General features: G+C 40.8%; 1 protein-coding gene across 5 annotated transcripts in view; it reads right to left on the reverse strand.

Moving 5' to 3' along the window:
* The window catches only part of CAPN3 (calpain 3), a 32342-nt gene extending 6855 nt beyond the window's left edge, over positions 1-25487 (reverse strand). For 3 of the 5 annotated variants that reach the window (XM_083837556.1, XM_083837555.1, XM_083837554.1), the window contains exons 1-19: positions 23073-25487; positions 17445-17514; positions 16457-16575; positions 15611-15744; positions 15036-15204; positions 14231-14371; positions 11602-11685; positions 11091-11176; positions 10274-10351; positions 9656-9816; positions 8938-9125; positions 7286-7494; positions 6606-6642; positions 5552-5569; positions 4200-4301; positions 2841-2918; positions 2099-2156; positions 1523-1587; positions 446-514 (exon numbers count right to left, since the gene is read on the reverse strand). In XM_083837556.1, the coding sequence (XP_083693682.1) occupies positions 446-514; positions 1523-1587; positions 2099-2156; positions 2841-2918; positions 4200-4301; positions 5552-5569; positions 6606-6642; positions 7286-7494; positions 8938-9125; positions 9656-9816; positions 10274-10351; positions 11091-11176; positions 11602-11685; positions 14231-14371; positions 15036-15204; positions 15611-15744; positions 16457-16575; positions 17445-17514; positions 23073-23366 (2160 nt within the window). In that variant the 5' untranslated portion in view covers positions 23367-25487. Of the gene's footprint in view, positions 1-445; positions 515-1522; positions 1588-2098; positions 2157-2840; positions 2919-4199; positions 4302-5551; positions 5570-6605; positions 6643-7246; positions 7495-8937; positions 9126-9655; positions 9817-10273; positions 10352-11090; positions 11177-11601; positions 11686-14230; positions 14372-15035; positions 15205-15610; positions 15745-16456; positions 16576-17444; positions 17515-23072 lie in introns of those variants that run through there. The other 2 variants (XM_083837557.1, XM_083837558.1) reach the window with 2 other exon arrangements.
* Positions 25488-25622: the final 135 nt, after the last annotated feature.

Here is a 25622-nt window from a genome sequence, read left to right on the forward strand (position 1 = left end):
CTCATATTTTTGCAGCTGCTGCTGCTAAGCAGTCCTCTAATTACCAACATATAAATTAGATCTGTGCTGTGAGAAACAAAATGCTCTCCTCTAGAGACCCTCCTTTCTTGGCTTGAGTTTATGCTGTTAATCCTCTCTCTTGATTGTCCTAATTAAATTATTTGCAATGCCTTATTCTAGTTCCTATCCTCCTCCTCCACCTTGTGTCTCTCTGCTATTCTCATGGGGTGAAATCTTTACAGGAAAGCTGGAGCCTCAGAAATTTTCTTAGGCTGAGAGTAAGATGAAGAAAGACGTTAATTTCCTCCTTAAAAGCTAATTTGCAATTTTCTGAACATTATATTTTTCATTGTTGTGGTGGTGTATGTAGAGGGATCTGGTTTTCCTACACAAGCTTTTACACTGCAGAAGCTCTGAAGAACATTGCTGTGAATACCAGCAATACCTGCCAGCTTTTAATCTTGTCCCAGAGATGTCGAAACTCATCAAAGTTTATCTTCCCTGAGCCATCTGTCTGCGATGCAAGCATTCAGGTAACAACAACAAAAAACAACAACAGTATTTTAAAGGGAAAATGAAATAAGTCTGCAGCTCCTGGTGAGAGGGGATGAATGTGAAACCTAGTTCAGAATTTCTTCAGTACTGACAGCTAGTTAGAGAGTGCAGCAAAGTATTTATGAACACTTCAGTTACCATGAATTGTGTGTTGTTTCGGGATTGTGAGACACTATTTCCTTGAGTAGAAGCAAACCTCTAAAACAGGAAAGAGGCTTGCTCCTGGAGCTGTTATAAAGTACATAAGAGCAGGATGTTTTATAGGGCTCTTTCAAGTGCTTATACTGGTGAAGTTTCCTCAGTATTTTTTATGATATCTGAGCTTTATCCTAGAGCGAAGCCTTTCTGCCTCGCTTGAACAAATTGAGGATCAGGCAAAATGTTGAATGTTGCCAAAATGTGTTTAGCCTCCAACTGTTATGGCTCTAGGTTGTATTTATAATTTTGGTCCGGTTTGGTTTGAATGTGCTTAAGTTCTCTCAAAACCCTACGTTATGTCAAATAGGAAAACTTGAGTGATGTGTTGGAGGTAACCCTGTGTGGCATCTTGTATGCTTTATTGTACTTACTCTGAGACACTTTCCATATGCTTTGCGTACTAAGTATACAGTGCAATATGTGATACATTTAAAAACTTAAAGGTAAGAGAGAATTACACTAAGCTTGTTGGCAAGAACAGCAGTTATCTTGAGATAGGTTAAAGGAAAGTTGTTATACTGAATTACTTATGCTGTAGTTCTGTATTTTGGTATATTTTTGTTACTCTAGTGTTAAGAAGACTGCAAGTAAGATGTGCCACACTGGGAATGCTGCGTTATCTGAACCTGGACTATGATGTACTGTTCTGCTTTCCAGTTTACTTAGTTGCATTTGATTCAAAAACAATCTGTTGCGTGTGGTGGGGGAAAGTAAAACTCAGATGGGCTAGTGTGGTATCAAGCAATCCTCTATCACTGGCAAAGGATACATCCATTAAAGCGATCATGCTGCGGCAGGATTCCAGTTCAAATCCTTCTGTCTTTAGGTCCTTATCTGAAATAAATCATCCCAGATAAAAACAAATCATGCAAGTCAGCAACTGCTTCTTCCTCTTAGGTGGGACTCTACTCCAAGTAGAAACCAAATCTGCTTGCTTCATTCAGCAAGAAATGAGTGAGAAAGGAATCTGAAAAGGCCCCAAGTAATATTACTGTTTGTGAATGACAGATGAAGTTTGATAATCAGGGAGAAAAGTCTACCTCTCCACTAGGAATTGTTTTTTAACACAATTTGCAGACTGCTAGAAACACTGTATTATCATGTGTGGTGCTTCCAATTAACTTCTGTTCATTACTGCATTATCGGTACTTGATCAGTCATAGATAGCATCTCTATTAAAATGTTGCTAGGTAAAGTCTCAGATGCAGATCACATAGAAGTGAAACCAGGAAATTTGTGAATTTGCAGCCATAAGGAATTTTGAGAGTGCAACTCAGAGGAGGAGGGGTACATAATATCACAGATTTCTTTGTCCGGGGTTACTGAAAAACATGTTAAAACTCACGTTTTTTTACGACATTATTTAGAACATTCCTGAGCTCTTCAGCATTGATCTCCATGTCCTGGTAGGAAATGGGGGGAGAAAACCATTAATTACAACATTCCTTATTACAAAAATCATTTTATGGGTGGATATGCTAAAAGTATGAAGTCTCAGGTCACTTTTAAATGTGGTGTGTGCTTCAAAATAGAGAGCATTCCAGGTTTGTATAAGCAGCAGTTCAAATCTTTGAGACTGCAGCTACATCTTCCGTACAAAGCAGGTCTGAAGTTACTGTGCAGTGTTTATTAAACTACAACTAGAAGAACAACCAGTAATTTCAAGTCACTGTGAGCCAAGCAGCAAAATGTGAAAGTCTCTGTAACCCCTCTTGATTTATGTAGCTTTTTGATCTGTTTCTACTTTCGACTTCCTTAGCTAAGTGTATACTGGACAGCATTGTATTTATAACTTCACATGCTATGCAAAATTGCTGGAGAAATCCCAAACAGCCTCATGCAGTAGTTACAGAAAGAAAAATCTGAATTTAAATAAGGCTGCCTTGTACACAATTAGAAGAATAAGTTAGATGTACATATGAGGATAGCTGTATGCTTAATTCAATTTTGATTTACTTTTGCTTAGCTTTAGATCTCAAAAGAAATTTTGATAAGTTTTAAAATGTCGTGAATCTGTGAAGTTGTTCTAGTTTCTGTTGTGGCTATGCTGCTCTGAAGGCAGAGGTAGAAATTGGTAGCATACTCACATCTCCTGCAATCTGTTGGAAAATATTCCTAAACTGTTTTTCCTCTTCGTTCTCTTCACGAGCTTTTGCTGAAGGACGCTGACAAGATAAAAGCAAAGAAAACATACAACCTAAGCCCAGCAGGAAAATGAAGCTATGTAAGAGCTGGATGTCTCACTCCCCTCTCACACAAACAAGCCTCTAAGTGATGCTGGAACTGTTCAGAGGAAAAGGTCTCCCTTCTGGTCCTTTCCCCTTTTTGTTAAATGTACTCCTTGGCAAGACTGCTGCATTGTTAGCTTCATCTCATTGCTCTCATTTCTCTTGAAATAAGCCTAAATGTTTACTTTCCCTGATGGATGTTTATTTTCTAATTTTTGTTTCGAAACATTGCAAAGCAGAAATTTGGAGCAGAAGAGGAAAACATGTTCGATGGCTGCCATGTAACCTATGAATTGTCCAGAGGGACTTAGGGGCTTGAGAGCACTTTATAATGTGGAGGACCCTTTCTAGAGACACATCACATGCAATAATTTCACACTCATTGTTTTCCTTTTTCTCAGACACATGTGAAGTCCAGGCCTGAACTCTGAGATGTACACTCTCAAGTGTACTGGAAAAGGAATTATTCATATGCTTTTCCCTGCAATATTACCTTGTGTGTAGCAAATTAAGCTCTTGGCTTAGTCCTTATTTTCCTGTGTCTGAACACAAAGGCAAGTTAAGATTGGTTCCCACTTTGCAAACAGACATGCAAGCAATGCTTCCAAAACCCATGAGCTTGGGTGCAGGATCTGATGTTGCATCTCAGGCCTCTCACCCATTTTCGGCAAGCACACATTCTGACTTCACTGTCCTGATTTTCTCCTCTCTGGTCATGAAAGGAAAGAGTGCAGGAGCACCTGGGGTTACTCAGCCTATTGTCCTCTGGCTAACAAGGACTGGTATAGGGCTATGTAACTTGTAATGGGAAGAAGTTGTGATCACTTCCAGGAGCTCCTGAAGCCCCTTGAGTGCTATTTGCATGTGTGCCCTATATAAAGTGGGTGCTGGTTTGGGGGGCTGAGCAGCAGTGGATTGAACTATGCTGCTTGCAGGGAAGAGGTCTCTCACAGTCAGGATCCCTGTATAGGAGAACAACCAGGGCCTGTTTTCAATATTATATTATTACAGTGTTAGTGTAGGCACTAAATAACTGAAGGGATAGTCTCTGCTCATGCTCGTTAGATCCACCTAAAATAGATGTAAGTTATGTTGAGATTTGAGGAAATGCTGTTGGGTATCTAAAGACACTTCTTTGCTCAATTCCTGTGCTTTCTACAGCCACTCTTTCATGCTAGCCAGACCAAGCTCCCCAGCCTTGCCAGTTGCTGCAGAAACCTTTTTCTTATCTATGTGGGTTTTGTCACCATCTTTGCCAGCGTCTTCATCTGTTGTCAGCTCCTTATTGCTGTTTGCTCTGTCAGAAACAAAGATGATAGGCTAGAAGAAGGAAGACAGTAAAAGAGAAGTGGAAATTACACAAGAAACAGTAGTAGGGAAAGTATTTGGGGACACCCATTTTGTGGTAAAGTGCATGCAGACAGATCTGGGAAAGGAAAAAAAAAAAGAGGAATTTCTGAAGTTACTGTTCTTCTCATGCCAAAAAGAAATCTACAGAAGTCTTTGTGCAATTTTTGGCTTCTTTGCTTTCCTGTTCAGAAATGCACTAACACTTTAAATGTTGTTTTAAAAAAACGTATAGATAATGTCTCACTGATTCTCAATTCATCTGAATTTTCCCTTCTCTATGAAGGACAGTAGCACTGAAAGAAGAACAGAATCCACATCCTGCATGAAGAATGTGTATTTGTGTAGGAGCTTGTTAATTATGTGAATCATATGTTATTTCTCTTTTAATTCTTGAGGCATTCAACTCTAAGGAGCCACATGCAATTGTTCTGTTTTACTGTATTTAAAGCAAAGAAAGCTGCTACCAGATGTGAATGTGTTATCCTAGAGTATTAATTGCAATCAACCTCTCTTGAGATTAACATGTCTGGTTAGATTTTCAAGGTCCTTGTAGGAAACATAATTTTATATGGTGATCTGATTTATGTTGATTTGTGGACAATTTTGGGGTATATATGAAAGAAGAATCCAAATTGGAGTCAACCACATTCATCCTCAAAATGTTTCCCTTGTGGGTCTTTTTGTACCCTTCCTCTGGCTGATACTATTCCTTGGAACCTCAGAGTATGGTTTTCGGTTGCTAAATATACTGCATAGATCTGAAAGGAGAATCCTGAACTCTGGTGAACAGAAACTTAGGAAAGAGGAGTGGATGCACTGGGCGATGGAAAGGGAATGTGAGGGCATGTGTCCGGAGAAGGGGTGCATTTCACCAGAAAGAGGTGTGAGGGTGCCTGTGGAGGGGCAGGCAGGAGGATCATCTGAGCAACTCAGAGGTTCAAGCTTATAAAACTGAACAAGTTTTGTTACGGCTTTGCCCCCTCCTTGAGTGAGAGAGGTACCTGACGCTATAGCTGTATCCCATCAGATTTTAGTGTAGGAAGGCAAAATCTTTGCTCCCTGAAAACTTCCTCTGACTCAGTGCTAACTAGATAATTAGTTGACTAACTAGATCTGTTTCTAGATGCAGAGAATTCACTAATGATATGGAGGAACTCCGCTGCATGCATTGCACATGCTTTTTGCCTTGTTGCCATTCAGCAAATTGCACAAGTACCCACCTTGCCTTTTTTCTTCTTCTGTTTGAACAAAAACACAATAATTTTTTTTAAACAGAATTACAGATTTTAGCCACATTATTCAGAGATAGAAAAAAGAAAGTATAACTGTAGAAATGGGAAAATAAATGTAAGAAAGGGAAAGAGAAAAGAAGCTGCTCTTTTCTATCTAGTTCCTATATTCACACAGGTTTCAAAAGGAAGGGAAAATACACCCGTAAAGAAATTGCATACTGAAGGACAGAAATTGAGGAAAACATAACAAAACGGTGGCCCATCTTGTCTGGGGCTCTGTATACTTGAATGAAATCTCTACTGTATCTTTATCTCTGACTATTCTATTTCTTTTTCCCAACCAGTCAGTGGAAATTGGACTTCTGTACCCACAAATCTATGTGAAGTGGCAATTAAATTCCACCAGATTTGGACAGCTATTCTGTTATCATGACAGCAAACAGAAGAGAAACACTTCTGAGCAAGGTTTGATGAAGCTCAGTTCTGCACAAGGGCATTTCCCCCCTCCCCCCCATCCCACCCCCCAAATCTAAATGTACTGTATGCTCTAATTTATTGCTATACAGATGTGTAAAACCCCAGGCCAGAGTTAGTTTCTCATGGATTATAGTTTGAATCATAGTATCATTAGAATCCCTTTCCAGAAAGCTTGTTCTTCAAAATAAGACATTATTTTCTTTATTAGATGAGATGCTAATTTCACAACGAAACAAACAAAAAATCCCAGAGCACAGAGCTAGGCTTCCCCCAGTACCTGAATACTCTCAAATGATGGAGGCAAAGGCAAGGTTTAGTATGCTACACCTTCATGCCAGGGGCAGATTTCAAATCTGGCAAAAAGATTTTGGTCTGTCTGAATCAGAAAGTAGCATATATAATGTCAAGTGTTATTAGGAGTATCTTGATGAGAAAATGTGAGAATTTATGTTAAAGGAGCTGTCACGTAGTTGTAAATGGTTTCCTGCTATAGGTTTCCTTAAATGTGACACTCCTTCCCTCCCTCCCCTCTATACACACAAAAGAGGCACAGGACAGTACTTACTGATGGACGGTCTGCCTCAATCATGTTTTCAACCTCCCTAGAAGAAAGCAGAAAGTAAATAAATCAGGCAAGTAGCTGTTCAGAACAGTGTTTGTTTATCTGGTTAGTAAGCAGCCACTTGAACTTTCCAAACAGCAGTGGTATAGGTTGGTTTCTGAGCATTACAGCAGCAGACTCTGGATGTAACTTCCCCAGTTTGAGCTGAGCATCCCAAGTACTGCTGCCAGGAGCACTGCTGCCTGGTTTATTCCTCTTAGAGCCTTCACAACACTGAATGTCAACAGCCGGGAGTAAAACAGAGGCTTTATGGCCTAAGTGAAGTGATACTGGCTGCAGTTTGAGCTCTGGAAAACTAGTTGAAGAGCAGGATGTAAAAGGAATAACTACCTATTCCTGTATTCTGTTCATGACACAGAGCAGTAAATAACAAACTTGTTTTCATCATAAAAATGGTGGAGGATATGTTTACAAAGGGTATCCTGCAAGTAGGAAGCTTATCCACAGACAATTCTAAACAGGTTCATGTTAAACTATAAGGTAAACTTGTGGAAGTAAATTCACAGCTTGGAGTTTCTAATGGGGTTAAGAAAATGAAGAGCAGGGTGTTGCAGACTGGGAAAATAACAGACTAGTGAGCTCACCTCTACCTTTAGAGACAGATAAGTACATCTGCGACTTACTCTGAAAGACTTCTTTTCTCTGAGAAAACCCTCAGGATGAATTCTCCCTCCTGGTGGGGTTCATATGTTGATGGTATGACAACGTACTCGCTGGGAGGCAGCCGGAAGCGCTCAGAGATTTCTCGCATGTTTATGTAGGTCTTACTTCTAGCTTTGGAGGCATTGTAGAGGAAAAAATCCTTTTGCAAGTGGTGCTTAGTGCCATGCATCTGCAGAACAAAGGAACTAGCATGTCGTCTTATCCGTTTACCAGGTGGCTCCTCATGCAAGCAGCACATGGTCAAGACAGAAAACACAAATTCAGCAGCAGAAGCTTTTTTTTTTTTTGCTAAAGATAGTTCATGAAAGGTATTCATTCAAATATGAAGTCAAGAATTGTGGGCTAAAAACACATACTAGTTGTCTTCTGCAGAAATAACTACCTTTAAAATAAGTCTGCAAACACACCATTTACATTGTCAACTTTACATTTTTCAGGTAACACAGCCTTCATGTGAGCTTATTTGCAGAACTTGTGGTGCCAAAGATTCAGCTACTGGCAGGATCAGGACGACTCCATCTGTGCACTTATAATGCATTTTCTTCAATGGCTGAAAATACCATTTGTTTTCCAAACAAGTTCTGAGACTGTAGAGCAAACCCTAGGTCAGCTGGCATTATTTGCAGGAGGAAACAGAAATGGTTTAAGGGTCTTCTGCATGGGGTGTAATGTCTAAGTGCTAGCTGATGCTGCTTCCTGCAGTTCAGGTTTACCAACCAACTCTGAAAGGTGTGGCTGGGCCTCACATAGAATAGAAAAGAAGGACTGAGTAAAAGGTGCAGACGTAAACAGGGTGTGAGCGAGAAGGAATTCAAAATGACTTACAAAATATTACTAAACACTCAAAGCAGAAAGGTTAGTGGTTTCACTTCTGTAACATCCTTGGAAAAAAAAACTTGACCAGACATTTTCCTACTGGCTTACAGACAGGCAGAACAGTAACTCTAGCTGTGAGAACACCCCAAGAAGTCAGCCAGTTCCCATTCAGCTCATACCTCTTTGGGCACCTAAGGGAGAAACAAAGGGAAGAAACAGAGGTATTAGGTGAGCCCACTTGCTTATAGATCATATAGAAGGGTTTTCACATAGATTTCTGGGGATGCAGCCAGTAATGAAAATGCTCCAAGTTATATAAATATTCTAATCAATTTATTTTCCTTTCCAGATTTCTTAGGATCTATATGAGATCCATTAAGACTTGAAGTAAATATGCCTGTGCAAGGGACTGAGCAAATTGACTTCTTCCTGAAGTCACTAGGGGGACAGGTGTTGATCACTACCTTTGTCTTGGGTATGTTTCCCTTTTTACACGATTCTACCATTGGAATGTTTAGTTTCAGCGTGGATGAATAGGAGATTGAAGGATATATGGGAAAAAAATGTTAAAATCTGGCTTTAAGTCACTATAAAAGCCTTTAAAAGTGCGTTACTTATAGATAGGGTAAACCCTGAGGTTACTGTGGGCTAAATGATTATAAAGCCGTGAATTTCCTTATTCTTTTCCATTCATTTCCTTGCAAAGTAAAAATTGCAATTCATGTAGTCAGGATGAACAATTCAGTGACTCTTGGTAAAAGCATACTGCCAAAAGTGGGGACCTGATGCTAAGAACCAAGTCTAGAGCTGGTACCTCGTAGATGGCAAAGCCAATGGTGTACAGGTTGGCTCCCAGCTTGCGTTCTTTCCTCCTGTTTTTCTGCATCAGTGCAACAAGGAAGCTGCAGATAACCTCTTCATCCTCAGGATCGTCATCTTCCTCCAGGAGCTTCAAACGATACTGGGGATTGGTCCAAAATGTATCTGTGAAATGCCACCAACAACCCCAAGCAAACATGTAAAGCTTCAGTTTTCTAACAATACTTATGACCAAAGAGAACTTCTCCATTCCCTGTCTGTGATTCCTGAGGGAAAGGATAAAATTGGATTTCTATTTATATGTATTTATTTATTTTCATGTGTTTTCAGTTTTACATAGTTATAAGGAAGATTTAAAATGAAGAATTAGCATCTGACAAACATACAAAGAACTGAAAGCTGGCGTAATTTATCTGTGGATTTCCTGAGTGAAATCAAGCTGATAGAGTGAAATTGATATCTCTTACCTGAGGCACTGCAAAGTATTTGAACAATGATTTATCTTTGCCAGGCCTGCCTGTTTGGGTTTATGAGGTACTGTCACAAACATGATGACAGAAGATTTCCAGATGGAAAATCGCTTGGCTCATCTATTGAGGAATCAAAGATTTCCTATGGCTGAGCACTGATGTAGCCTGTGGGATGTAATATAGTCCCTGTCAAAGTGGTGATATCTCTTAAGACTTATTGCTCACCTGGATAATTGCGGCAGCCTCCAGCTGAGCAGCCTCTCACCCAGCGCCCTTCATTGACTGACACAGTCCAGGTCTGGAGTTTATCAGCTTCCAGAGTATCAGGTGTGAGGTTACAGATCTCAAGTTTTGTGAAATGCCTCATGAAATCTTCGAAAGATATCCTGGAGGAATTGAGGGGAAGATGAATCTGAATGAATGTACATGGTGGGTGGTTAACTGAAAGATATACTGCTCCTGGAGAGGTGGTGGAGAGTGACCCACATTACTGCCCCCATTAGGGCAAGTTTGACATGGGAGCTCTGTGATTTCCTAACGCATTTGACCTGTTGGTCAATTAACACAGGTACAGCTCCAAAATGGGGGACACCAAAATGAGAGGATGGTGCATAGGAAGAAGGATAGAGAGCTTGTCAAGTGTGGGATAACTAGAGGGACTGTGCTGGTAGGGCTCAATAAACCCTGGTGGGAGATGGAGATTGCAGAGCAGGGGTTATTTGGAAATATGAGGGGAAACAGATTACTGTAATTGTTTTAACACACTTAAGTAGTGCAGTATGATTAATTTTTGCTGTAGTTGCACATCTAGAGAAACACAATTTTTTTGACTGATATTCTCACCAGAACTCCCCATCCTCTGCGATCTTGTGTTGTAGACGGATTTTCTCTGCTTCATTAATGAAGTTCCACTCTTCTGATCTTCAAAGGAGTAAACAAGCTACATTACACTTTTGCAATACACAATTTTCTCTAAAAATTTCTGCTCTTTACTGTAAGTCTCTGTTGAAATTCAAGTGTTGTCATTCTACATTGACAAAAAAAATTGCTTTGTGAGATCTGCAACCATTTGTTCTCAATGCTACCATCTCCACATGCTCAAACGGAGAAGGAATTGCTCTGCTCCTTTCCACCTTCACTTCAGACTTCCTACTAGCAGCTCTTAGAAATCTGTTCTTTATTTTATTTAGCATAATGACAAAAGTGCTTGCAGACTATCATTGCCAGAGTAGCTACTGAAATTCCTTTTTGCAAAACATGATGAGAAGCTTCATCCAAACATGCTCATGTGCTGACATCTTGCTTCACCCAGTTTTTCCATAACTTGAAAGATTCTTCTACTGTAAATTCTTTAACTTCTTGTTTTGAATATGAACATTGCTGACCTTGCTAGACAGTAAAAACAGACTAAATGTATCATTAGACTGGCTTTCCATTGGTTAAATCCCCTTCTCTCAACATCTTTTCTAGGTATGCTTTGCTTTCTACAGCTTTATCTAAGCACTGAAATATGATGTTCTTCAAAATGCCAGAAAAGACCATTTAAATACCTCCTTGTTAAATACTAGGACCATGCACAAGCTGTCTAAGGGCAAATGAAGCTGCATTATTATTTTTTTTTTTTTAAATCAAATGAAGTTGCTGGATACTTCTTACTCACTTATCACTCCAAGGTCCGTTCCATTCCACCTGTCCCCAGGGGTTTCTCAACCTTACCAGGCGTATTTTTTCCCCTTTAAATATTGTCTAATTGAAAGAGAAGGCAACATAAATCAGCTGAATTATTTTGTGAGAAATAGGCTCAAAAAGGAAATGCTCTGTCTGACTCATCCCTGATACCAGCTCCCCCAAGTGATGGTGATTTTCAAGGCCATCACCCAGCCTGAACTGACTTGAGTGAGTGCAGGAAGACTGTAAGACCAAGAGGTGGCCAGCTATGGCCACCTTTGCCCATGCAGACCATGGAGGAACACCCATTTACACAGAAAGCCAAAACTTGGGTTTGTTTCTCCACAAAGCTGCTCTTTCATTTAATTATTAGATTTCTTTCATAATTCATCTCCCCCTCCTCTCTTTTTTTGCCCCCCAATCCACAACTTTGCCAGTGTGCATGACGCTAGGCCATTCTAGACCACAGGTCCCCACAGTAGGAGGAAAGGGACTGTACATACCTCTTCCACAGCTGTGACAGAGTAGGCGTGACCTTTGACCAGCCCACAAGACATCCGGGTTTCATACTGCATTGGCACTATGGTCTGTTAGACACAGGATAAAAATTTGTGAAAGGCATGAGAAGCTCAGCCAGCTGCTCTGAGGCGGGAGGGAGGATGATGCTGTTTGGGTGATGAAGTCTTTTTTTTTTTTTTGTCTTGTTTCCTTTTTCCCATTTATCAAGGTGACCAGGCTTAGTGTCCACAGAATTAACATTATTGATTAAAAAGGAGTGAAGAATTAATTTAAAGAGCAAAAAGTTAATAATATTCATTGTAGAGGACAATTTGTGATTTACCTTTTCCCCTTTGTGTAGTTTGCTTTTTTTCTTCCACTCAGAACATGCTAGTATATAGCATACCTAATCAAAATGATTAAATTTTCTATTAGTAGGACTGTTCATCCTGGAATAGTATGTTCTTGTATGGCTCAGTAAGGTTATTGCAGATTAAACTGGAAACTTCAGAGCAGCTCAACATGTATTAGGATACTTTCATCTTAACACACTGCTACAATGTTATCACAACAATGTTAAAAAAAAAAGTTCATACTGTTTTTACTAAATTACACTATTAAAAATATATATATATATATCTCCTGTGGAGATGTACATTTTATTCCATAATCTCTGTGACTGTAATTTTTTCAGCTGGCACACAGGAAGGGTGTAGCTTTCTTCAGCAGATATAAATACATTTGATGTCTTGGTAATCAACTGTTACTGTAAGTGATGCATTTTTATTTATAAGTCTGAAAATACTACTTACGTGGGAGATAAAGAATTGAGAGCAGGGTGGCAGGTTTATATAGTTCAGTATCCTTGCAGGAGAAATCACTAAGAATAGTGGGAAAGGAAGGCTACACTAAGTGCACATGGACCACGTGTGAAACTTCCCTTCCTTCATTCCCTCACAGAGAAGTGACTGTGAGGCCCTGCCAGTAACTCTTCCATCTGTTTTTTGATGCATCTGAGGACATGAGAAAGTCAGGGCTGGAAATGGAGAATTAGTAAGGTCACACAGTTACATTCTCAGGTTGCGCAGGGAGGAATCTCATCCAAATACTTCTTGGCTGTCACAGTTATTTTCCATTATTTCCTTTCTGCTCTTGTTTCTTTATCTTGCTCTAGATTCTATACTCTTCCCATCTATTACCTCCTATCTATTTCCATTTTTCTTAATTTCTTCTCATGTTGTCAATTTCATTACTTAGCAGAACCCCTTTCACTCTTTTCTATTTAAGAACATTATTTTCTGTTGCTGGAACCCTGATCCACTTCTCTGGAGTGCTTCTGAGGTCTGCATTGTCTGCCTCTTTCCATCAAGAGCCATGATATTTTCTAGTGATGGCTCAGGAGTGTAACAACCAGCAGCAAAACAGTTGCTGGCACAGCAACTATAGAAAGAGTTTTGTAACGTTCCATCACTAGACAGTCACCAAGGGGGAAATTCCCCTCAGAACATGGGTGATTTGGACAGTCATGCGTGCAAAAGAACTGGGCTTTCCCAAAGAGTTACACCATTTCAGTCTTTCAGGAAGACTAAATATGGATGACTAAAGCAGAAAAAATGGCTACTTCTGCTGCAAATGCAGAAGAGTTTGCATAATCAAAAAATTTAGAAATGTAGTATGCTTTTTTGGTGTTTTTTTCTCTTCTCGGTAAAGTGAGAGAAGTAATTTCTGTCACTAAAACACAGCTCCCTAAAAGGCAAGGTATGACAACTGTCTGGTAGAGAGAAGGGGACAGTAATGTGTTCATTTACAGATTTGGAAGCTTTTAAGTTTTAAGTTAAGATATGGGGTTTTTATCTAATGTTTTTAATAGCCCTCCTTTTATTTTTCTAGATACACAGCAACTTGAGCATATGAATTTTTTTCATAACACACACCAAACTAGACATGTTTTTTCCTTTTCCTTGTTGTGCTTTTAAAATTAGGATCGTAAAGGCAGTAATCTAATAGGAGCTCTCCACCTATCTCTGAGTGTTCACTCACTCCAAGTCCACCCCAAGAGCAGACTCCCCTCCATTTGTGGGCAGTGTTCCATAGTTCTTTGTTTCAAAGTAAATTCACCAAGACCTTTTGTGCCTGGAGTGAGAGCTATACAGAGCTTGCTACTAATTTCTTTCTCAAAAAACCCCACGCAGTCTGGGAACTTGTTCCATCCTAATATTTTAATTCTCTCACTCTTTACATCCTCCATAAGTGAGGGACTTGCTAAAATGCATTAATCGTTTCCTGTTACTAAACTTAATAACAAATGTGGAACTTAGACGTATTTTATGTGAATCTGCTTTCATTTCTACTGTACAAGTAAGCTCTGAAAATTGGAAGCCTGTACCACAAGTCAGCAGCCCTTTGCATCAGTATCAGCAAAGCCCTCTAGATAGGTGTATCAGTGATGGATACACTTGGAAGGACTGAAGTCCTTAAACATGTATGTCAAATAGCATTCAAAAGAACAGATCTTTACTGTTGGGATAATTCAGTGAAGTGAAATAAGGATTTAAAATTGTAAGTGATATGTTTCTCTAACTGTTCTGTAAATAAAAGTCCTGTGAAATTAACTACTTCTAGAAATGTACAAACCCAGGCTGGCCTTTCATCTGTCCCCTGGTAGTCCACAGTGGGGTGAGACATCTGTGCATTTTCTAGATTCTTCACCATTCGAGCAATCAGTTCGCCAATGTCGCTTCGAGGAGCTGATCCGTAGGAAAAGCCTAAGTTATCCTGAGACAGAGAATAGGAGAAAAGTTCAGCGTGGAAAGAGGAGGCAGGGAGAGCAAAGAGAAATAATACAAGAAAGAGGAGTGTTTTTTGTTTGTTCGTTTTTTAAAAAAAGCCTAGATAGCTTTTCTTCTCTTATCTCTTCAAGATGGTCCATACTCATCTACAGTGGTTGGTATCACTGGTTGTTCTCATGCTTTTATTGCTATGTCACACTAGTTATTGAAACTAGTGGTTTTTTACTTTCACTTCTAAATTAACCACAGTGAATATAGACGATCTAAGGCTATGTTGGGAATCAAGGGATTAACTTCCTAAGCATTTGGACACTTTGAGCATCTTTGACATGAAGATTTGCATCTCAATCAAGTTGCAGCACCCCTCTACTAACCTCTTTTTACTTGAGGTGAAGGCACTGAGAGGGGGGTGATGGTTTTGTTGGCTGGACCCCTTCTCCTGACCTCCCTCTTCTGCTTCTGTTCACTTACCTTTTGGAACTTTCCATTCTCTAATGATAAGTGTTTAGTGCAGGCTGCCCTATCTCCTACAAATGGATGTTTGCTTATGTGGACTAAACCAAGCTGTTCCAAAAGTTGGTATATATTTGATTACAAATGGAGATTTTTGCATATCTTAAGGCTTATCTGTAAAGTTTATATGGACTCACATCAATGGAGCTGGCCATGAGGGATCCTCTGGCAATGGCATGTTTCATGATTTTATAGATATCTTTAGGAGCATCCTTTATCTCATAGAACTCTGTCACTCCTCCTGTGAAGTCCTCCATGGCCTCTGTGGTGTTGCCTCCTTTCAAAGCTTCATAGGACCCGTGGAGTCTTGGAATGAGAAAAGAATTGCAAGAGTCTCTTTTACATAGATAAAGATATGTACATGTATATACTATATATTTTTTCTCTTATATGTAATATATTTATCTACTGTGTGTATGTATAAATATATATATACATATACTAAATGAATCTGTTTGCTAACCCTTAAATTTATAGCTTTAAAAAATGCCACCTGCAAATAAAAAAGATGTTGAAAATAAAATGTAGGCTTCTGAATGAATACCCTGAAAATATGCTTTACCCCATCCCTAATTCTGATCCACTAGACTCTATGCAAAAAGGCAGTGGTATATGCAGAGCTTCTCTACGTGTATGTGACAAGTCCTGTACATGAGTTTAACCAGCTCCCCAACCACAGGGAGTGTGGCATGGTGCAGCAGGTGGTTCTTACTTTGCATAAGCCTTTTCCAGGAGAGCGCTCCAGAACTCGTTGCGCTGGGAGGACTTGGTGAAGACCAGCTGGTTGTTGTATGTGGGTAGGCAGTCATCGATGACAACATCCACCCAGTCTCCATAGCGCCAAAACTGAATGAAAGCAAACAGAAAAACCTCTGGGTTCATTCTGTGCAGAGAGGGGGAAACCTGGCTGAAAAGCTGCTCTGGTTTATGCTGAATCTCAAGTCCTTCAGATTTACCTGGTGCTCCTGCAGCCACCTGGATTTTGGACAAGCATGGGGAAAGGCCTGTGGCTGGGGTGAAGCTGTACTGCCAGGTCCTGCAGTACAGGACCAAAAAGCAATGACATGGGGAGGGAGGCAGCCATACTGAAGTACCTAGGGCAATGCATCCATCTTAAGGGAGTCTCTTAAGAGAACCATGGGGAATACGCAGAACAGCCATTCTTTTCTGGAAAAAAAAAATCAGTTCTTCAAGAACTTGTTTTTGACAGAGACCAGCTGCTTGTGGGTCTAAAAATAGTTGCTCTTGCCAACCAATGTCTTTGTGTTGGCTGTAGCACTGCATCCGAGCAGCGAGGCAGGACCGAGCACCTGTTGCTTTCCCTTACACACAGGCCTTGCTGATCTGCACATGCTTCGTTGGTGGGTTAATGCTCCCTAATTGCCCTTCTGTGACTGCCCTGTTGGAAGAGTTTAGGGTGAGGGAATTTGATCCTTATTCCTTCTCTGCTCTTGCTCATACTTCCACAGAGTGGGGAAAGGAAAGGGAGGGAACAGGGTGCTAAGAGCTGAGCTTTGAATATAATTACATCTGCTTACTGCTAGATGAAGGGACTCACCTGAAAGTGAAAGATGCCAGCATAGTTTTGTATAAAGGACTGGTCATGAGGTATAACTCTGCAGAGCAGTTTTTTATTCAGTGTCAGACAAGCAATGGCAGCCAGGAACCAGCAGTCACCTGTAAACAAGAGGAAGCAGCAGACAAAATTAAGGGACAGAGCAGCTAGAATCAGAGGGAAAAGCTGAGATACTGCAAAGTGATAAATTAATTCTTAGTACAGCATGCCATGGCCTTTCAGTAAAGGGCTGTTCTCAATGTGTTTTGCAGTACTTGAGCACTTATTTATTTATGCCGTGGAAGTGCTCGTTGGCACTATTGGCTACATACACCTGTTAAATAGAATGGAAAGATTAATACATATTAGGAAGAGAGTCATGTGATTTGTTATAAAACCGTGAAAGACATGGAAAAGCTGAGAGGGGAATGACTTTCCAAAGCAGCGCAGGTAAGCGCCATATGGATGACAGTTGCAGAGGTGTCACTTGTACATAAGTAGTGGCTTTATATATCAAAGTATTTCTGGGCTTCTGAGCTTAAGTTCTTCAGTATAGGGGTTGCCCTTGACTACAAGACACACTTAGCTGAAGACCTCCAGAAGCTCCTGTTTGAAAATAACAAGACTAAATATCTGAAACAATACAATGGTAGCTGATGAGATTTTAATCCAAGTCAAGTAGCTCCTTATCTCTTATCTTGACTTATTTTGTTCATCCTCTACGCTTGAGAGAAAGACCAAGTTTTGCCAGGTGGTGCTTTGTAACACAGTCATGATATTAGTTGATGAAAAGCAGAGTTGTTTGGTCAAAGTTCTTCCCTAGACTGGTAGTAGGCAGATATCACCATTTTGCTATAGAGAAAGAATTAGTACATGTGTAGTATTATACTGAGAGAATTTAAAATGTCACCTTGGAAGCAAAAGTAAATTAAGTGAGAGCTAAACTCGGATGCAGACTAAAAAGTGCAGGGAAGAAGTAACAATTTCATACCTAATTCTCCTTGGCAGATATCTGTTCTGTTAGCTCCACCAATAATAAATCGTGGATTCTCACAGATTTCCTGTAAAATATAAGCAGATTTTTGAGAAGAAAAAGCATGCATTAGGATGCCTGTTTTCCACAGAAATAAAGGCTGTTTTAGGATAATGGTTTTTCTGTAAGACAGTTTGTGGATATGAAAATCTCTTTCAGAGTTTCATCTGTAGAGCTTCACTAATGAAATATTTTGGAATCTGAATATTCCAGGTTTCAGGCAGCAGAGGGAAGGACTATGTAGGAAGTACCAGCAAATGGAGGTGGGACTATTGCAGCGTTTGCACAGAATCTTTTCCATATTCACTACATCATTGGTTCCCACATGGGATGAAAACCCGCACAGGGTTTGGAAAGGCAAGGAAAGTAGTAGGTATAATCTGTCCTACAGGGGGAAATAAAAACAATCTATCTCTAATGTCTCTGCTTTATCCCATCCCTCACATTCAAATGCTTGGTTTTGGGAAGAAAAGGAAGACACCTAACTTTTGGACCATCTCTTGCGAGGGTAAGAAAAGAAAGATATTGCAATCTGAGGACTAGTTTCCTGAACAGCTGCAAATGGGGAAGAAGACATAGTCCAAGAACCCATTTTGCTGGAAGATCACAGGGTTGGAGTGGGAAGGAGAATGAGAATACAACTGATAATTGCTTGTGTGAGTGGAAAAATTGACTGTACAGGTGGCTACCTCTGTGTACTGAAGCATTTTCCCATGTCATCAGGGTAGCCCTGGATTTTCCCAGACTCATGTTTCAGGTCTAATAGTTTCACTTGGCTTTGACCCACTTTTTGCTCCATTGCAGTGTTCAGCAGGGTTGCTTTGATGTAACTATTTGGATTAGTCATAGAGCCAGATAGAGACCATCTCTTCCGGCTCCCTGCAGCCTTACTCTCCCTGTGGAAGGGAATGGAGGGATTGTTCTGTTATTTCAAGCCTCAGTCAGCTGTTCTGAGGTCCAGTTCTGTCAAGGCAGCTGTTTGAGATAACTTCATGCTGTTCTCCACCCACTAGCTTCCTCACATTGTCATGGTGCTGTCTTGAAAACTAGCTGTGAGATATCAGGCTTTGGGATTTTTTTCCCTCCACCATTGCTGCATTTACGTCCTGACCCTGCTACTACTAAAATAACCAGCTCTGGAATTCAGCATGCTGTATTTTAGATTAAAGTAGTTAGATGATGCTTAATTGTTTCCGAATATTAAATATACATTGATGATTAATTGCTACTCAGTGCAATTTACTACATCTTGAGCTCATTTGCTTTGGAGGATGATCTGTAAAGGAATACAATGGAGGGAATCATACATTTGCCATATGGACTGATTTTAGGCATGACCAAAATGCTTTTCTTGCATTTTTTTCACAGTGGCTAGATGCATTTAGTACACTGTGGATATGCTTTCAATATTGTATTACTCTGCTTCATCTCCGGCTATGCTAGTTGTGCTGAGTACAGCCAAGGTTGCAGGGAAAGGTTTCAACATCTTCCAAGGCTGATGAGAAACTGTCAGCAGAGCAAGGCAACCTGGTGTTTAAGATGCAGTTAATTCATGTGATCTTCCAGTCTTCCTGGCTGAGCAACAGGTTGCTCCTCATCTCTGAGGTCAAGTTACCAGAGAGAATTCCAATAGGATGCACCTCACTGATGCCATAATTCATCTACAAAGAGTCTCCTCTGATCAGTGTGACTCAGACTGCCTTGGGTACTGTCCAATGGGCCTTTTATATTTGTTGTGTTGATTCAGTTTGTATTGTAGTTTCATTACAAAGAGCCAGAGTGAGCGTTGCAGCAACAGACACAGAACTAAAGGAAAAACCATCCATAGTGCATGCTGTTTTCTGGACAGAGTACTTATGTGCTAGTTGGAAGAGAGCAATGGAAAACACAAAGGCAGCATGCAACTGAAAATGGCATCTGACTTCTGTTACATTTTCCTTAGCTTTTGTTCTCTGTCAGGAAAAGTCCTGCAGTCAGGTTATACTGTTGCAGTAAAAGGCATTTATTCGTTTAAAAAATGCTTGTAATAGACTACAGTTTTCTAAGTAAATTCCCTAAACCCATCCCATCAAGCAGAGGAAGAATCTTCTTGGCCAAAGAGTTCATGGGCTGCTGCTTTTCCCTTGGCCCCTTATGGTCCAGACCTTGTTTGCCATGACATGGCTGCACTTCAGGCTTCAAGGCAGAGCCCACCCTTGTCAGACACCAAACTGGTTGTAGAGTTCCAGAGTTGGATTCCCCTCACCTGAAAGTCCTGCCTTGCTGGTAATAAACACTGTCCTTGTTTTGTGGTAGCAGTGTCCTCATCTCCCAGAGCTAATGTGAAATTTCCGGAGGAAAGCAGGACATCTACCTAGGAGCTGTTAGCAATCTAATTTTATGACAGGAAACCTATGCTTCCCTGTGACCTAGTTCAATGTAACATTAAACAAACTCTTCCAGATGCCCTTGTCACCACCACCAGCTGATAAACCATACTGTGCACCTCAGCAGCCTGGTCAGATGAGGCACTGAAGCCTCCTCTGGTTGCTTTGGGCTGGAGGGCCGATTCCCTCCGTGCACGGGGCCTGCAGCGCAGCAGGACAAGGCTGCCACAGCTGTTGCTTGGCTTTTGCCCAAGCTGTGCTTGCGAGGTCCTCTCTTCACGTTCAGGTGGTGGCATGGCCATCACAGTATAGAATTACAGAGGCCTCTTTGCCACCCCAGCAGCAGGCTTCATAGCTGCCCTGTGTGGCAGCCGTCCTTTTGACGGTGACGCTCCTTGTGACCTCCGTGCCCAATCGCTTTGGGAGGCGGTGGCAGAGGAGCTGGCCCTTGGGGAGCCCCAACTGTGAAGGGAAGAGCCAGCAGGGTCAGATGCAGGATAGCAGGGGGTAGCTCCAGGGGGATCTTGTCCCTGCTGTGGGGTCCTGCCAAAATCCCAGAAACAGCAGCAGGCATTCCTTGTGTTAGTACGTAATGCTGAGACCTCAGCTCAGCCATGCTGTTCAGCTGAGGAACATCACTGCTACCAGTGCTTGGTTACGGTGTTTGTGAATGGCAGATAAGCGCCCTTTAGACTGACTGTGATTCCTTGAAAAATACTTGGAAATTCTGGAGAAACTTTCATTCAACAATCCCATGTGGATTTGTGTCATGGAAAATAATGCTCATTTACTACCAGCATCACTCTTTCATGGATATTAACATTCTCCTACATTATTTTTTTTTTGGGGAAAGAAGTTGGATATAAATTGGTTGCATGGCATGGCTAAGGTGACAGAGAAAGCCAGAGGCAGTCAGGAACAGGTCACTTCTTTCCCAGCTCTCTGTTTCAAACAAAATCTTATATCACATGGACCACTTGTTTATTTGCTATTTCTGGGAGTAAGTGACATATGCAATACACTATAGGAAAAGGATTTAGAGTGAAGCTAGTATTAGGATATTCTCTCGGGACTTTCTGAACCGTCTGGTATTTTGTTTTCTTTTAGAATATGTTCTCAAAGTCAATGTGAACTTCAAAGTAATTTCAAGTTACCACTTTACGAGACCACAGTTTATAAACTAGCCACTTTCTTTGCCAAAAAAATGCCATTACAATTTGATAAGAACAAAAGTTATCCATATCTTTATGGTATTATAAAACATGCAATGTTTTGAGTCTATGATGTTCTTTAATATGCCTGTCATGTCTATTCCTGTGTGGAATATTATCAGACATGCCCTGCTGCCAGTGATACATTCTTCAGTTTCAAAGTCCAATAAAGCAAAGTCTTGTATCAATCTGAGATCTGCATATATAGGTCACTTGCATCAGGTCTCAAGAGAAATTTCATTTTGCAGTCATGGTATGGGTCCATTGTAAAAGAAGCAAGCATCACATGCAGCTCTTCCCTCTTTGGGGACCTGCTGGGTACAGCATTGTCCTGAATTACAGGGTGGCTTTAAAAGAAACACATTTGCAACAGAAGGCACAGGCATCTCAACCACCAAGGCCCAGTGGGCCCCAAGCAGGGTAGCCACCCACGTTAGGGTCAGGACCGACTGGTTCTGTGACCCATAGCATGCCAGCACTCAGCAGGCCATGACCCCTACTCTCTGGAGCCCCTGCATCTGCTCCAACCTGTGACTGGTGTCACGGATACATCATTTGCCTGACTCTTGTGTTGCAAAAACAAAGATAGCTTTGGTTTTGGTAATTAGATTGTATTTTGAGTTTTATACAGTCTCAGATGTGTTGTAGCTATGTGAATAGTAAGTATGGATGAGAAAACTTCATTGTTAATAACTGGCCTAAAGAAATACCTTTGGGATAGAGGTCCTGAAGTCTGAACCTTTCTAAAAAAACAGGCTTGATCTGCACATGCTCATTTATATTAGTTAAAGGTGATGGTGCACTGCGTTTTTGATATTTTCATATTCACACTTGTAGACTGTTTGCCCTAGGGTGCTGGTACCTATCCACTATACTGCCATACCGCATTCCTCCCTGTAGAAATATGGGAAATCCCACCCTTTAAAGATGACTGATCACGGCTGCATTTAGCTCATTCACACCCATTTCCAGGAGCTGATGCAGCTGCGGTGATGGTGATGAAGGCGTGAAGCTGCACCCTGCCATGTGACAGTGCAGATGCACAGGGCACCCAGATGTCCCTCATGCTGCTGTGAGGGCAGCATATGGCCTGCCTCTCCTTGTGTAACAGCCACCCACTAGAGCGCCTGGTCTTTTGCTATTTACTTATGTTTCTGTAGTCGGTATTATCTATCTCTGCTAACTTTGTCCCTGAAGCACAGATTTCACTGTTGGAGAGGTGTGGCTTCTGTGAAGCTCCTCAGAACCACATTCTTGTCAGGTAGGGGACAAGGGGACATCCCAGGGCTGGCTTGCTAGAAAACAGCAGATGCCCAGCAGGAATGACAGAGAAAGAGGAAAACTAGCCCTGCAGTAGGACAAGGAATCAGTTATAAATTGAAGAATTATTCTTCCATGTGTGGTAAAGAAGGCAGCTGGCTCAGGAATGGCCACAAGACACTAAAAGGAAGGAGGGTTTGTAAGCAGGAGTCTGTCCTCATAGTGATTGCAACACCCATACTCTTGGCAAGCAGATAAAAAGCTAACCAACCTTCCCAAGTCTATTAAGCAATGTGGAGAACTAACAACTGAATAAAAGCATGTTTTGGAGTATTGTCTGTCCTTTTATTTTCACAGATTAGGAAAACTGAATACGAAAGACAAGTTGTAAGTGAAATGAGGTACTGTTGAAACACTAAGCCTCAGCAAACCCAGGAGTATATTGCAGAACAACGAGGACAATTTTTTTGTCAGATGAGAAAATTCCTAGCGGGTCATGTAAGAATAAAATTAAGTTCCATACTTCTACATACTTCCTTCTATTTTTTGTTTTTATTGTATTTTGGCCATAAATACCGAAGTATGTATACTTGCTGAGCTTCTAGAGCCTAGCTAGTTATCTTCCAGGAGAGCTCTAAGCAAATACACTTCCAGCTTATTCTCCCCCCAACTCCTTCTGCAAGAAGAATGTATGTTCATAGTGAACAATTTACAGAAAACAAAAAATTATCAGCAAATGTATTACTTACGCGTGGTCTTTTCCATTCAAACTTGATGGGGATTTTCTGGCTGTAGAAGAGGGAACTCTCATTAGGTGGGAAATCAGGATCCTCATAGAGAATGTTTTTCTCTAGGCACTTCTTGTGAAGCTCTTCATAGGTCTTTTCCTTTACTTTGATAATGGGCTGGTTGCGACTTATAATGGCAGAATAAATCCCCCCTGTGCCCCCACCTGTACCTTCAGCTGTAGTGGTAACAGTAGTGCTGGGAACTGACCCAGCAGCTGTCTGCTGAGCCACTGCTGCATTTATGGCGGACGGCATGGGAATCAGCCTTCGAGCAAGTGTTGAAAGAAAGCAAGATCTTGAAAACTAGAAGGAAATTTGTGAAAAGAGGAAGTTGTTCTTCCCCCTTTTTTCTTTCTGTTGAAAATCTCCTAGTCAAAGTTGTAAGCGATGAAATTCCTTGTGATTGAGCACATCGTGCATCTTCTTGAAGGGCCGCAGTATTTTGCTGTAAGAAGCTGGAATTTGTTCCTTGATGTGGCACAAGGTAATTTGTAGGCTGACTCCTGTGCTGGAGTTGTACTAGCGCATGTGTGTGTGCGCTGGCCCTGTGTATAGAAACACTGAGAAGAGGCGAGCTTTAACCCGTGAAATCTAAAAATATCTACAGGCAAAGAGTGAGAGAGAGGGAAAGTGATAGGGAGGGGGTTAGCGTGGTGGTGTCAGTCTGCTGCACAGCTTGTGCTGGGGCCAGGAGCTGGGTGCAGCCTGACTCCTGGTGCATGCAGCTCCTCTTTTCCTTTGCTAGAGAGAAAAAACAGTGAAACTCCCACTGGTTTGGGAACATACTCATGAGGTCTCCCTAGCCAATAAACTAGTCCTGACACTCCTTAAGGAACTGTTGTACTTGACTTGTTGTTTCTGCCCTTTGCTATAGAAAAAAAAAACCCAAACATTTTATAGAGATGATTATCTGAAGACACAGTCCCAATAGCAAAAACAGTAATTTTATTTGATGCTACTGAGGTCATTTCAACACCTGCCAGCTGGGAGTTGGATCCTCCAGGTAACATCAGAGAGAGCAGCTTGTGAGCGCTAAGATTCACTTGGTGATACCTACTTCTCATGTGAGAAGGACCTTTTTATACAGGAGCACTAAAATTTGTAAGGGGGCCAGTATGGAAATTGGGCCAGTCTGTGTGTGTTAGGATATACCAGTCTTAGAGATGTCTGACTTGGCACATTTATTTTGTAACACAAGAGTGGGGTAAGGGATAAATTCAGTGTTTTTATGAAAGAAAATCAAGTTGCTCTTCCTTAACCCCATTGTTCTTCTCTATAAAAAGTTTTTAAATAGTTGACATTTTCTGTATGTCAAGAAAAGCCCCCTAAACCTTGATTTTTATTTTTGATTGTGAAGTCTTAAATCACATAGTGACATCAATGTTATTTTTGCCTAGTGAAACTAGTATCTGGAGTCTGGCTGATGTACGCATCGCTGACCTTTTGCTCTAATACTGTGGTATTATGCCAAAGCACTGTTTTTTTTTTTTTGTTTCTCAGCTGTTTGCTCAATTTACTAATTTCAAATCGAGTACAACAGACCATTTCTATAGCTCGTTGTTCCCTTTTTAAAACCTCCATGAGGGCAACCTTTTGAAGAAGGTAATATAGTTAAGCTGTACTAACCTGTAGGAGTTACAAGTTATTAATCCTCATGATTCTAATGATGACATTTTTCTTTTGATCATGAATTACAAGCTTCCTGCACCAACAGGGCAGTCAGAAAGGACAGATTTGACTGTGTGTGGAAATAGGAATGCAATTGCTTCACGATAGGTTGTCCAGCTGCAGAATTGATGACTTCCTCATTACATTCAGATGCAAGGGTTGCAGGTCTCATGTTTGACGTGTCTCTGCCAAGCTGTCCTGCATAGCCATGTGTCACTCTAGGATTTTTCAAGAGCAATGCAAGTAGTAAAATGCAAGGGCCTCTCACTGCACAACTTCAGAAAAAATGCTCATTTTGGAACATATGCATATGTTCTTTCTTTCACCTTCTCCTGTTTTGACCAATACAAACATTTATCTGTTATGTCTCATACACAGAGCTCTGTTTTGGAAAGACAATAGTAGCACAAGGTGTGATACCTGACAGACTCTTTGTAGACTGCTGAGAAGAATCAAGTGAAGGATTAGCAGTGGCTTATATATATTTGTTCTTGGAGTGGGGAAATGGCAGAATGGCATGTCTCACTTTTAACCCAATGTTGCTCTTTACGGATGTTCAGGAGTATTTTCTGCTTATATCTGTTCAAAAAACAGCTTCTTCTTTTCTATTTTTTTTTTTACACTAGACAGATGATTTGGTCTTTTTTGTGATGAACAGGAGTTGCTAGTGAAAGAAAAGAAGTGTCTTTACAGAAACACCATTTGCCATAGAAAAGAATGGATACACTGTCTGCTACAAACAGCAAAAAATCCCTTTGTCCATTAGGAATCAAAACACCCTTTGCAATAGTATTTCTTGTGAGTAGAAGTACCCCAATCCACAACACCTGCTGAAATAAAGCA

The sequence above is a fragment of the Anser anser genome (assembly GCF_964211835.1).
Source record: "Anser anser genome assembly, chromosome: 5".
NCBI classification, from domain to species: Eukaryota; Metazoa; Chordata; class Aves; order Anseriformes; family Anatidae; genus Anser; species Anser anser.